This window comes from Oncorhynchus gorbuscha, linkage group LG21 (genome assembly GCF_021184085.1).
Source record: "Oncorhynchus gorbuscha isolate QuinsamMale2020 ecotype Even-year linkage group LG21, OgorEven_v1.0, whole genome shotgun sequence".
NCBI classification, from domain to species: Eukaryota; Metazoa; Chordata; class Actinopteri; order Salmoniformes; family Salmonidae; genus Oncorhynchus; species Oncorhynchus gorbuscha.
In genome coordinates this window covers 45,731,613-45,745,876 of record NC_060193.1, presented here as the reverse complement: position 1 = coordinate 45,745,876, position 14,264 = coordinate 45,731,613, and the positions used below count along the sequence as shown (strand labels likewise).

The window sequence follows — 14,264 nt, the reverse complement described above, 5'->3', positions numbered from 1 at the left end:
ATGCATACATGAGCCCCATGCTGAAAACACAAAAACAGTTGTACTGCACATAGTACTATAAGTTACTACAGTAGGTACAGTTTGCCAGCAGCAGTGATTATTTTGCACAATTGAAACGTCACCCACAGCCTGTTATTACTAGCAAATACATGCTTATTCGGAGAAAGGGGCACCATTCACAATACCTGAAAGTCTTCAGCTAAAAACTCTCTGAGATCAGACGCCTGAGGCAAATAGTATGATAAAGAACAATAATGGACGAGAGACTTATTCGCAAATGATGGCATTGTTCATCAATTCTTAGTGTTTGGCATCAGACTGCAATTGAATAGAATAAACTTTTTTTAAACACCAGAGGGGAAGTTTGACTCACCACAGCATCAATATCCTTAGGACTACTCCAACACTGGAGCACTGGTGCAACGCTCCTCTTCAGCTCTCCGAACACGTCTGGCGGCATGGGCATCATGTTGTCTTGCAGTCTAGATGGGTGACTAGAACACATTGTGAAAACAACAGTTAAGTCAGATTGTCAAATCATACTCAAACCAGACTATAGTCGAAAATACAAATACAGTATTTATGGCATCTTCACCTTTAACGAATTGAATATTGAGTATTATGAAGGGTACTCTAGACTTACACTTCGGACACTGATATGAGTTCTGTCTTCATGTATCCTGTGACGCTGGAACCCTCCACATCCATGGGCTCCGATGCTGAAAAAGAAAACAAAATGGTGGAACAGTGATATAAAGACCACTTGTCCCAGATCTGTTTGTGGTTTATAGCCAACTCCTATGGTCGTTCAACGCTATACAGAGAAAAATTATTCAGAGGTTGGTCATAAAACACAACCCCAATGGTCTACCAAACAGACATCGGGATCCTTACAGGGGCTTTGTGTAAATCAAAAATAACACTATTGCTACCAAGGTGCATGATTGAGGAGCAAACCGAAGAGAGAAGAATTTTCAGCCACTCTTTGTGGGACAATGGAAGTAGATTTCAGTAATGCTTCTTTATTTCGGGACCACCCATAAGTAACACGTATGACTAAGTCGCTTTGGATAAAAGTGTCTGCTAAATGGCATATACTATTTATTATAATATTCAGGGGATTGAAATAAAGAGGGTCGCTGGCTGCTTACCCTCAGAGGCCCTGGTATAGTACTTCCCGAAGGACTTGTCTTTGGGGATGTCTGGGTAGAGGAAACGGAGTGGGTTCTCTGGGATGTTCTCAGCTGCCATCACCTTGTAGGTTCGGATGATGTCAGGCAGAGAGACTGCAGACAGCTCCTTCTTGGTGTAGGGCTCCACTGCATGGAATACAGGCTTATCTGCAAAACACACACATCAAAATATGTCAACCTTTTAATTGTAATTGCCTACATGGCCGCTGTGTGGGTGTGTTGTTTTCACAGACTCACCGTTTAGGTCGTGTTCCACCCAAGTGAATGTGATGGCTCCGTCTCTGCTACTCTCACTGAAGCGCAGCAGGAACGTGCCTGGACACTTCCCAGTCAGCATGGCCTTCTCCCTCTCCTTACTCACAAAGCCCAGGATGCAACTGTAGTGGGTGAGAACAAGAGAATAAACAACAATTCTTCACTTTTTATTATGTTTATTTGACAGGGGAAATTCACATTGTTCAACAATTCTGTAAATGTACAGTGCATTTGGAAAGTATTCAAACCCCTGGACTTTTTCCACATTGTTACGTTAAAGCCTTATACTATAATGGATTAAATTGTTTTTTTCCTCATCAATCTACCTCATAATGGGGTGGCAGGTAGCCTAGTGGTTAGAGCATTGGGCCAGTAACAGAAAGGTTGCTGGATCGAATCCCCGAGCTGACAAAGTAAAAAATCTGTCGTTCTGCCCCTGAACAAGGCAGTTAACCCACTGTTCCCTGGTAGGCAGTCATTGTAAATAAGAATGTGTTCTTAACTGACTTGCCAGGTTAAATAAAGTTTCATAAAAATGTGTTTTTAAATAATAATGACAAAGCAGAAACAGGCTATTAGAAATTATTACAAATAAAAAACTGTATTCAGACCCTTTACCCAGTACTTTGCTGAAGCACCGTTGGAAGCGATTATAGCCTCGAGTCTTCTTGGGTATGTTGCTACAAGCTTGGCAAACCTGTATTTGGGGAGTTTCTCCCATTCTTCTCTGCAGACCCATTCAAGTTCTGTCAGGTTGGATGGGGAGTGTCATTGCACAGCTATTTTCAAGTCTCTCCAGTCTTTCCGGTTTAGGTCCTTCAGCGCTCTGGAGAAGGTATTCATCAAGAATCTCTCTGTACTTAGCTCTGTTCATCTTTCTCTCCATCCTGACTAGTCTCCCAGTCCCTGCCACTGAAAAACATCCCCGCAGCATGATGCTGCCACCACCATGCTTCACCAGTGCCAGGTTTCCTCCAGACGTGACGCTTGGCATTCAGGCCAAAGAGTTCAATCTTGGTTTTATCAAATCAAATTTTATTTGTCACATGCGCCGAATACGACAGGTGTAGACCTTACAGTGAAATGCTTACTTACAAGTCCTCTGAAGCAGGCCGACCATCTCTGTTGGCACCATCATACAAGGGTTGATGGCGCCAACAGAGATGGTCGGCTTGCTTCAGGTCCTTAGTTTTTTAAATGTATTATTTCTTATATTGTTAGCCCAGAAAATCTCAAGTGTTATTTCATACAGCCGGGAAGAACTTTTGGATATAAAAGCGATGTCAACTTAGCAACATTATGACCAGGAATACGACTTTCCCGAAGCAGATCCTTTTGTTCGGACCTCCACCCTGGATGTGGGATCTTATCCCAGAGGCCGATCCAAAACAATGCGTCACCGCAGGAGAGGCTGACGGAGCATCCTACTGGTCAGACTGAGAAGGCGAGCACACCATACACCGCTTCTGATCATATTACTCGCGAATGTCCAATCTCTAGACAACAAGGTGGACGAAATTAGAGCACGAGTTGCCTTCCAGAGAGACATGAGAGATTGCAACATTCTCTGTTTTATGGAAACATAGCTCACTCGGGATACGTTGTCAGAGTTGGTACAGCCACCCGGGTTCTTCACGCATCGCACCAACAGAAACAAACAACTCTCTGGTAAGAAGGGCGTGGGTGTATGCCTTATGATTAACGACTCATGGTGTGACCATAACAACATACAGGAACTTAAGTCCTTTTGTTCACCTGACCTAGAATTCCTTACAATCAAATGCAGACCACATTATCTACCAAGACAATTCACTTCGATTATAGTCACAGCCTGGTATAGAGGTTCTGGATGGCAAGAAGCTTAGCACCGGTGATGTACTGGGCCGTACCCACTACCCTCTTATGTGCCTTGCGGTCGGAGGCCGAGCAGTTGCCATACCAGGCAGTGATGCAACCCGTCAGGATGCTCTCGATGGTGCAGTTGTTGAACCTTTTGAGGATCTGAGGATCCATGCCAAATCTTCTCAGTCTCCTGAGGGGGACTAGGTTTTGTTGTGCCCTATTCACGACTCTCTTAGTGTGCATGGACCATGTTAGTTTGTTGGTGATGTGGACGCCAAGGAACTTGAAGCTCTCAACCTGCTCCATTACAGCCCCATCGATGAGAATGGGGGCGTGCTTTGTCCTCCTTTTCCTGTTGTCCACAATCCTCTTCTTTGTTGATCACGTACGTTTGTCCAAAACAACTCTGGTCCTTCAGCGGGTTGCTGAAATTCATACTTTAATACAAACTTTTATTGAATACAAACACCGACTTCTTCCATTTTTACAAGAATCGACTGATGGTGACTCAATGTTGTTGTTACCAAATCCCTCGACCAGTTATTAAAGCAACTCTGCCTCGACATAAGAGAACTGAATTAAACGTTCCTCAACTAATTAGAGCTTAACAGTGTAATTGTTTGCTTTTGTGCTGATAAATTTTGCAGATGCAGCTCTAACAGAATGAAGTCTGTTGTGGCAAGCTATAGATACCATTCTGCCAAATCTCCGATAATGTTCAACCGACTGATAATGAAATAACTCACCCATCGTTCCACAGGGACAGCAGATGTCTCTTGATGAGATCCAGGATAGCTTCGATCCACAGCCAGAAGGGAAAGCTCTTCTCACTGAGACTCTACAGTAGACAATTTGTCTTCAGATGTCTAGATGGATCACTAGGTCCTTCTATATTGTTGTCTGTGAACTGTAAAGATGTTGTATTCTGTATATATTGTAGTCACCTACCTTACAGAACTTGGTCCAGGGGATATGGCCCTCAGGATCCCTCTGTGCTTTCTGGCCTGTTGGAACATGTTTACCTCATCATACAAATATATTGAGTTTGTAGATCAACCAATAACATTATTAGAAGTATGATAACATAACAAAAGCCAATCCCCCATCATGACTCACCCAGTAGTTTGTCGGCCAGCATGCCTAGCTGCTCTTCATTGAGTCCCCTCTTGGTGACAGAGGAGAACTGCCAGCTCAGCACCTCGGACAGCTGACCCCAGGACGCTACAGGAGGGCTCAGGAAGAACTTCAGGTTCTGGGACAGACCAGGGAAACGAGCAAGACATAAAAGGAGAGCAGTGCGTTTGTGTACTGTCAATTTTTGATCTGATTTACACTGGCTAATGGGTGGGCCTTCTGAACAGGTCTCTCTTGCAATGAGATTTGATCTCAATGCAAATAAATGAAGTATAAATAAAGGGTAAATGAAATGAAGGCACTGTACTCCACCTTGGGCTCGCTGGTCAGCATGTTGTACCACAGGATGGAGGCCCAGCCACTGGGCAGCTGGCTGACGTTGGAGATGACCACGATGGGCAGGGAGATGGTCTAAGAAGGACCAGAGGCCAGAGAAAGTCAAATCGAATGAAATAAGGTCAGAGTGCTGTTGGATCTCATGAAAATGGGAGTGTAGACCGAGTATAAAGCGAAGCCAGTTCAGATAGTGAACCTGAGTGCCCGCCTCAGTTTTGATTGCTAGTATGCGTTTGCTTCTTTTGCTGCATTGACGCTGCTGCTGTGACTAGACGTTTCTCACTGTACTGCTGTTTTCTGATATGAATTGTCTTTGCGAATGCTCGCTAGCTGTGGTTGAACCCCGCCCGCATCATTCAATATGCTCAAGTGGCACGTCTGGCTGCTGAGAGGATGTCACTGACTGCGAGGATCAATCCACGTCGCCTCTCTACTGTTGTCAATAGCAGTTACAACTAGCTAAAGTATTGTATACTTTTGTTTGTTTCCAATGCCAGCTTCGGGCAGAGTCCGTGCGCTCGGTTAATACACCCCATCACAGAGAAATCTGCTCGCCCATACAGGAGGAAGTAGCCTACACTAGCCTTTATGGGTCGATATACAGCGAGTACGAATGTTTATCGTGATGACGTGAGAAAGATGGTGCTCATCACGGCGATTTGATAGTATTTGGTCTTAAGTGGCCGCTAATTTGTTTATTGCAGAAATAAATCTAGATAGTAGCCTATTATGTGTCGAGCGGGACACCAGAACGCTGCAAGACACTGTAGTATCAGCTATACATTTACGATGTCTTCCAGTCACATTGACTAGTGTGACTTGCACCGGCAGTCACACTTACAATTTCGTACATATTCTGACTGTAGGTTTATCATTCTGGAACCTTCCTTTATACATTTGAGCTAAAAACACTAAATTTAACGTGCAGGTCTGAAATAGTGTGCAATTATAGCTATACCTGCAGCTTCTGTTCTGAGCAAACTAATATGCAGGCATATTTCAACATCTATTTGGTCTATCTCTTCTTGTTATCAGGTCATCATCGATCTTCTCTCAGGGCTTAGCGGAATATACGTTAGACATAGCCATCAGCTCAGGTAGAACTTATTGTAGACCTAGGTTTTAGATAGTCATGTCACTCTCACTTTGCACTTCTGTGCATGCACCAGACACATCAGCTACTGCTAGATGTAGCAGGTAAATTAAATAGTACACGTGGTTACACATAGCTACCGCTTAGTTGCGGTTTTAGGGGGTTGTTAGTATACTGCATGTTGTTTTATGCTATGTGCGTAGCCTAATCAGGATCAATCGTACCGCTACTGTCATGGCCTACGGAAAAGCGTCTCTCTCCTCTCTCAGTAACACAAGTTTGAGTCTAAGTTCTGGCGAAAGGGTTGCAGTTGCATTGCACTTTTCCAGAGGCGGTCCGTATGATGGCTTAAAGCAGGGGTGTCAAACATACGGCCCGCGGGCCGGAACCGGCCCCCAAGGAGGTTCGATCAGGCCCGCAGGATAATTTGAAAGTGGAAAAAATGCATAAAAGACATGGAATTAATATTTTTAATTCGCTGCAATTCATGGATTATCCGCTAAGGGGCGCACTCTTTCCATCAGAGTAGAAGACAAGCCGCATCACTGAGACAGACTGAAAACAGCAGACGGTATCAATGCGCCATCTGCTGCTTGTTACGACGTTGTTAATACCTTGGTCTCTACCTCTCCGCTACACCATCATTAGCCAAAATGTCGTTATCCAAACGGAGAAAAGTAGATAAGGAGTGTAGAATTTTCAAAGAAAAATGGACCACGTCCTATTTATTTACAGAGATGCACGGAAAACCTTTGTGCTTGGTGTGTTTGCAACAAGTTTTGGTATTGAAGGAATATAATATTCGACGCCACTACGAGACTCATCACAGCGAAAAATATGACGGCTTGCAAGGACAACTGAGAAGAGATAAGATTAACGAATTGCTGGCGGGTCTGAGGAAACAGCAGTCAACTTTCATCCAGAGCCGAGAAGTCAGTGAAGCAGCGGTAAAAGCCAGCTACCTAATTGCTAGCGAAATAGCATTAGCATCGAAGCCGTATTCCGACGGTGACTTTGTTAAACGATGCATGATGAAGGCGGCTGAACTTGTATGTCCCGAGAAGCGACAAGCTTTTGCCAATATTAGCCTGACGAGGAATACTATAGCAGAGAGGATTTCGGAACTATCGGCAGATTTAGACAGTCAATTGAAACAGAGAGTCAAGTCATTTATTGCATATTCCGTGGCAATTGACGAGAGCACTGACATCACAGACGTGGCCCAACTGGCCATATTTATTCGAGGAGTTGATGAGACATTGACTGTTACTGAAGAGTTTCTTGAGTTGGTGCCAATGATGGACACCACAACAGCCGAGGACATTTTCGGCTCTGTCGTTGCTGCATTGGACAGAGTTGGAGTGGACTGGTCCCCGCTGTCAGCCTGGCTACAGACGGCGCGCCATCCATGGTCGGAAAGAAAGCAGGTGCCGCGACAAAGTTCAAAGACAAAGTACAAGCCCTTAATGGAGGAGATCGTTTCTGGACATTTCACTGTATTTTGCACCAGGAGGCATTGTGTTGCAAGTCGCTGAAAATGGACCACGTCATGGAGGTGGTTGTTCGCACTGTAAATTTCATCCGGTCCAGAGGTCTGAACCATCGTCAGTTTGATAAACTTCTCAGCGACAGCAACATTACCCACAGCCTGCCATACCACACTGAAGTGAGATGGTTAAGCCGAGGCGCTGTGCTGAGGCATTTCTTTGATCTACGAGAGGAAATCGGACAGTTTATGGAGAAAAAGGAAAACCGGTGTTGGAATTACAATCTCAGGAATGGCTACGGGACCTTGCATTCTTGGTTGATATTACTGAACACTTGAACAATCTGAACAAAATGTTGCAAGGCCGCAAAAAAGTTGTCACACAGTTTTCTGACAACATACATGCATTTAAGTTGAAGCGGACTTTGTGGGAGATGCAACTGGCAAATGGCAACCCTGCTCATTTCCCCTGTCTGAGAGATGTGTGTGTGACCAGACCTGATGCGGACATGAAACGGTACAAAGACAAAATTGCAGGACTACTGCGGGAGTTTGAGAAACGTTTTCAGGTATTTGGTGAACTTGAGACAGAATTTTCAGTTTTTCGCTCACCTTTCACAGTTAAAGCTTCTGATCTGCCGGTCGAAATTCAGCTAGAGATAATTGATTTGCAGTGTGATGCAGATTTGAAGGGCAAATTTGCCTCTGTAGGTCTGGACAGATTTTATCAGTATCTACTACCAGGTTACTCCAAATTAACAGCCCTGGCTGCTAAAATTTTGTGCATGTTTGGGACAACCTACCTTTGTGAACAAATTTTCTCAGTGATGAATATCAATAAAACAAAAATGCGTTCAAGGCTCACAAACAAGCACTTAAATGACATTCTGAAAGTGACAGCTAGTCAGGACATGACACCTGGTGTTGATGCACTTATACAGGCCAAAAGATGCCAAGTTTCAGGTACAAATACAAGTCCAGACTAGACTAACACCTTTAAAATGCTGCCTTAGATACTGTTTGCATTGAAAGAATACAGCTCTGTGAAGATGAATCCTTACTGTGGTGATTTAAAAAATGTGCACTTTAATGTTAGTCAGCAGCTTCAAAACAAAAGTTGTGTGATGGAATTCTACTGTTCATACAACTCCATAAATTTTCAGTATGTATTGTATGTGTATGTATGTTTCATGTATGAAGTTTACAGATTTACAGGACAGGCGAACACTTTCTTCATTACACATTTAAAATCACTCTCCTTAGTTTGTAAGGTGTACGCAGGGATTACATTTAGATTTTATATGCGTATGTGTAAGTGGTTTAAAAATTCCTTTCTTTAAAAGTCTCATTTAATCTTAAAGTGCATTACTATATTTTTCAGTACCAATTAAAGTTTTGTGCCTTTGTACAATCAGTGGGATCAGTTGCAATGCATATTTGTGAATGATAAAAGTAAATTGCACATTTGTCTAAGGAAATATGAGGTGTTTCATGAAATGTTTTGTAAAAGGATAGTTCATTAAATTTCAATATTTTCCTAATGTTCTTGTGCTTCTTTACACCAAAACAAAGGAAAGACATGTTATTTTGGTTATTTATAGCAGAGTATGGTATAATTTTAATGGTCCGGCCCACTTGACATCTCCCTAGGCCGTATGTGGCCCACGATGCGAAATGAGTTTGACACCCCTGGCTTAAAGGGATATGAGGTATGATGGCTTAAAGGGTCAGTCTGAAATACACTCAAATGTTCCTTCCCTTTCATCTTGAATGATCTCTTAAGTATTGTTTGCATTGTGGACACTCACATGTTAACCGTACTCCCATACAGTGACTTGCGAAAAAGTATTCACATTTTTCCTATTTTGTTGTTAGAACCTGGATTTAAAATTGAGGGGGGGTTTGTATCATTTGATTTAAACAACATTCCTACCACTTTGAAGATGCAAAATATTTTTTATTGTGAAACAAACAAGAAATAAGACTAAAAAAACAAACACTTGAGAGTGCATAACTATTCACTCCCCCAAAGTCAATACTTTGTAGAGCCACCTTTTGCAGCAATTACCGCTGCAAGTCTCTTGGGGTATGTCTCTATAAGCTTGGCACATCTAGCCACTGGGATTCTTGCCCATTCTTCAAGGCAAAACTGATCTAGCTCCTTCAAGTTGATTGGGTTCCGCTGGTGTACAGCAATCCTTAAGTCATAACACAGATTCTCAATTTGATTGAGGTCTGGGCTTTGACTAGGCCATTCCAAGACATTAAAATGTTTCCCCTTAAACCACTCATGTGTTGCTGTAGCAGTATGCTTAGGGTCATTGTTCTGCTGGAAGGTGAACCTCCGTCTCAGTCTCAAATCTCTGGAAGACTGAAACAGGTTTCCCTCAAGAATTTCCCTGTATTTAGCACCATCAATCATTCCTTCAATTCTGACCTGTTTCCCAGTCCCTGCCAATGAAAAACATCCCCACAGCATTATGCTGCCACCATCATGCTTCATTGTGTTCTCTTGGTGATGAGAGGTGTTGGGTTTGCACCAGACATAGCGTTTTCCTAAATGGCCAAAAATCTCAATTTTAGTCTCATTTGACCAGATTACCTTCTTCCATATGTTTGGAGAGTCTCCCACATGCCTTTTTGTGAACACGAAACGTGTTTGCTTATTCTTTCTTTAAGCAATGGCTTTATTTCTGGCCACTCTTCCGTAAAGCCCAGCTCTGTGGAGTGTGGTCCTATGAACAGATACTCAACAGATACTCAAATCTCCACTGTGGAGCTTTGCAGCTCCTTCAGGTTTATCTTTGGTCTCTTTGTTGCCTCTCTGATTAATGCCCTCCTTGCCTGGTCTGTGAGTTTTGGTGGGCGGTTTGTTGTTGTGCCATATTCTTTTCATTTTTTAATAACGGATTTAATGGTGCTCCGTGGGATGTTCAAAGTTTCTGATATTTTTTTATAACCCAACCCTGATCAGTACTTATCCACAACTTTGTCCCTGCCCTGTTTGGAGAGCTCCTTGGTCTTCATGGTGCCGCTTGCTTGGTGGTGCCCCTTGCTTAGTGGTTTTGCAGACTCTGTGGCCTTTCAGAACAGGTGTATATATACTGAGATCATGTGACACTTAAAGTCCACCTGTGTGCAGTCTCACTAAATATGTGACTTCTGAAGGTAATTGGTTGCACCAGATCTTATTTAGGGGCTTCATAGCAAAGGGGGTGAATACATATGCACGCAGCACTTTTCCGTTTTGTATTTTTTTAAACAAGCACTTTTTAAAATTTCACTTCACCAATTTTGACTATTTTGTGTATGTCCATTACATGAAATCCAAATAAAAATCAATTTAAATTAGGTTGTAATGCAACAAAATAGGAAAAACGCCAAGGGGGATGAATACTTTTGCAAGGCACCCCTAGATGAAAGAGATGACAAAGCACTGATAAGTTCTGCTGACGACGACTGATGTTCCATGCTAATTCTTTCATGTTATGCTACCTGGATACTGCGCACGGGCGGGACCTGGCAAACCTCTATTCAACATTGACGCTGGCAACGAATGACAAGATACTGGAACTAATCATGGCTCTGGTTCCTTCGGCAGCGCTGCGAGCTAGCTCTGAGCTATGGGCTGGCCAATTCTGCCTCGTTAGATAGCTAGAATATTTCTCATATACCAAGATGACAGCTCATCTTGCTTCATCGATGGTACCCTGCGGTGCTTCATATGAGAAGTAGACGTATGGCTGCATTAGCTCATGCTACACAGTTAATATTCACACATAGGCCTAGTAGACATTCATGTAATGGTAGAATGACCTTCACTGGTCTATTAAGAGCTCCTAAACTGCGATGAGTTTAACTGCCAGTACCGTGCCTCATTAAGTTTGCTATGACGGAGTCAGCCGTGGTCAATAGCCTACATGTTGCCGTATTTGCTGGCTACTTGATATAAAGTACATATGCAGTGCCTTCGGAAAGTATTCAGACCTCTTGACTTTTTCCCCATTGTCACGTTAAAGCCTTATTCCAAAATTTATTAAATATTATAATATACAGTGGGGCAAAAAAGTATTTAGTCAGCCACCAATTGTGCAAGTTCTCCCACTTAAAAAGATGAGAGAGGCCTGTACTTTTCATCATAGGTACACTGACTATGACAGACAAAATTAGTAGAATAACAATCCAGAAAATCACATTGTAGGATTTTTAATGAATTTATTTGCAAACTTTGGTGGAAAATAAGTATTTGGTCACTTACAAACAAGCAAGATTTCTGGCTCTCACAGACCTGTAACTTCTTTAAGAGGCTCCTCTGTCCTCCACTCGTTGCCTGTATTAATGGCACTTGTTTGAACTTGTTGTCAGTATAAAAGACACCTGTCCACAACCTCAAACAGTCACACTCCAAACTCCACTATGGCCAAGACCTTTTGTCTGTCATAGTTGAAGTGTACCTATGATGAAAATTACAGGCCTCTGTCATCTTTTTAAGTGGGAGAACTTGTACAATTGGTGGCTGACTAAATACTTTTTTGCCCCACTGTATATATTTTTTCCTCTCATCAATCTACAGACAAGACCCCATAATGACAAAGCGAAAACAGTTTTAGATTTTCTTGCAAAAGTATTAAAAATAAAAACAGAAATCCCTTATTTACAGAAGTATTCAGACCCTTTGCTATGAGTCTCAAAATTGAGCTCAGGTGCATCCTGTCTCCATTGATCATCCTTGAGATGTTTCTACAAATTGATTGGAGTCCACCTGTGGTAAATTCAATTGATCGGACATCATTTGGAAAAGGCACACACCTGTATATATAAGGTCCCACAGTTGACAGTGCATGTCAGAGCAAAAATCAAGCCATGAGGTCGAAGGAATTGTGTTGAGGCACAGATCTGGGGAAGGGTATCAAAACATTTATGCAGCATTGAAGGTCCCCAAGAACACAGTGACCTCCATCATTCTTAAATGGAAGAAGTTTGGAACCACCAAGACTCTTCCTAGAGCTGGCCGCCTGGCAAAACTGAGCAATCAGGGGAGAAGTGTCTTGGTCAGGGAGGTGACCAAGAATCTGATTGAGTTCCTGTGTAGAGCTAGGGGCAACTTCCAGAAGGACAACCATCTCTGCAGCACTCCACCAATCAAGGCCTTTATAGTAGCGTGGCCAGACGGAAGCCACTCTTCAGTAAAAGGCACATGACAGCCCCCTTGGAGTTTGACTAAAGGGAAAATTGAACTCTTTGGCCTGAATGTCAAGTGTCACATCTGGAGGAAACCTGGCACCATCCCTACGTTGAAGCATGGTGGTGGCAGCATCATGTTGTGTGGGGATGTTTTTCAGTGGCAGGGACTGTGAGACTAGTCAGGATCGAGGCAAGGATGAACGGAGCAAAGTACAGAGAGATCCTTGATAAAAACCTGCTCCAGAGCACTCAGGACCCCAGACTGGGGCAAAGGCTCAGCTTCCAACAAGACAACGACCCTAAGCACACAGCCAAGACAACGCAAGAGTGGCTTCAAGACAAGTCTCTGAATGTCCTTGAGAGGCCCAGCCAGAGCCCGATTGTAACATCTCTGGAGTCATGAAAATAGCTATGCAGCAACGTTCCCCATCCAACCTGACAAGAGTTTGCGAGGATCTGCAGAGAAGAATGGGAGAAACTCCCCAAATGCAGGTGTGCCAAGTTCGTAGCGTCCTACCCAAGAAGACTCGATGCTGTAATCGCTGCCAAAGGTGCTTCGAAAAAGCACTGAGCAAAGGGTCTGAATACTTATGTAAATCTAATATCAGTTTTTTAATTGAATCAATTTTAGAATAAGGATGTAACGTAACAAATAAAGTCAAGGGGTCTGAATAGTTTCTGAAGGCATTGTAGCTGCAGGTTGTTGACCGGCTCATATTGCTTAAGTTTGCTTGTTCGAGAAGGAGATATTTTTATATAGACCCGATTATAGATGATTACTCATGTAGTTTCAGTGAGAGCACCAGGCGGTGCGTCTCCACAGCGGTTGGGTTCGTACTGCTTACGGTTGCTAGTTAGATAGGACGTAGATACTAAGATGACAGCTCATCTTGCCTCAAGCGAGGGTACCCAGTATCATATGAGAACTGTAAGTCATGTGTTGCACAGCGCATTCTACACATGGTTGATATTCACACATAAAATAGTCTTGTAATTGTAGGATGACTTAGCTGGTCTATTTGATCATGTCTCAACGGCGCTTTCTGCAATAGCGACACAGTTGTCTGGTGTATGGTTCTGCCATTTTGGGGGATTGGTATAGTCTGTAGGTCATTTTATATATTGACGCTGCTGGGGCAGTGAGCTACCCTGATGTAACAGAGCCTATATCGCCAATAATTTAAAGATGAATTATTTAATAAATTGGTAAACACATGTCTACGTCGTGTTTCTTTTCTGAAATAAAGAAAAGACAGTTCAGAAAGCTGAGGTGGCACCAATTAGATGCTAGTAACAATCCCCTTTACCTCATTTGGCGTTCTATTTAAGCTGACCGATTTTGCTAACACATCCTGTTGCCGCTTGCTGCTACTGCTAGTATCTGTTTACTTCTTTACTCCCACCACCACCCCAGCCTCCACCTGTTAGGTTCTGCTTTCCTGCTTGTAGGTTATTTTATATATTGATGCTTTGCTTGGGCAGTGAGCCACCCTGAAGGAGCCTATTTCGACCAAGACTTGCATTATTCAATCTTTAATAATAATAATAATAAATATTTTCTACTTGGCGTTTCCTTTCTGAACTATATTGCAGATCACTTACCTCTAGTTTGATTTCCAGACCTGACTGGTTGAGTTCCGACTCAAAGCAGATGCAGTGCAGCTCCTCTGTCACATTGAGAGGCCCCTGGAATAACATGGTCAGACAGTAACACATTAGGGCTAACGCCCCAATTGTCTTG

The 14,264-nt window shown here is 42.9% G+C and overlaps 1 protein-coding gene across 3 annotated transcripts in view; it reads right to left on the bottom strand.

The window, feature by feature from the left end:
- Window positions 1-14,264, bottom strand: part of LOC124007940 (signal transducer and activator of transcription 1-alpha/beta-like) — a 34,509-nt gene that overhangs the window by 608 nt on the left and 19,637 nt on the right. For 2 of the 3 annotated variants that reach the window (XM_046318825.1, XM_046318826.1), the window contains exons 14-23: window positions 14,126-14,209; window positions 4,737-4,835; window positions 4,407-4,542; window positions 4,239-4,294; window positions 4,037-4,128; window positions 1,431-1,570; window positions 1,152-1,340; window positions 644-719; window positions 374-494; window positions 186-224 (exon numbers count right to left, since the gene is read on the bottom strand). In XM_046318825.1, the coding sequence (XP_046174781.1) occupies window positions 186-224; window positions 374-494; window positions 644-719; window positions 1,152-1,340; window positions 1,431-1,570; window positions 4,037-4,128; window positions 4,239-4,294; window positions 4,407-4,542; window positions 4,737-4,835; window positions 14,126-14,209 (1,032 nt within the window). The remainder of the gene's footprint in view (window positions 1-185; window positions 225-373; window positions 495-643; window positions 720-1,151; window positions 1,341-1,430; window positions 1,571-4,036; window positions 4,129-4,238; window positions 4,295-4,406; window positions 4,543-4,736; window positions 4,836-14,125; window positions 14,210-14,264) is intronic. The other variant, XM_046318827.1, reaches the window with a different exon arrangement.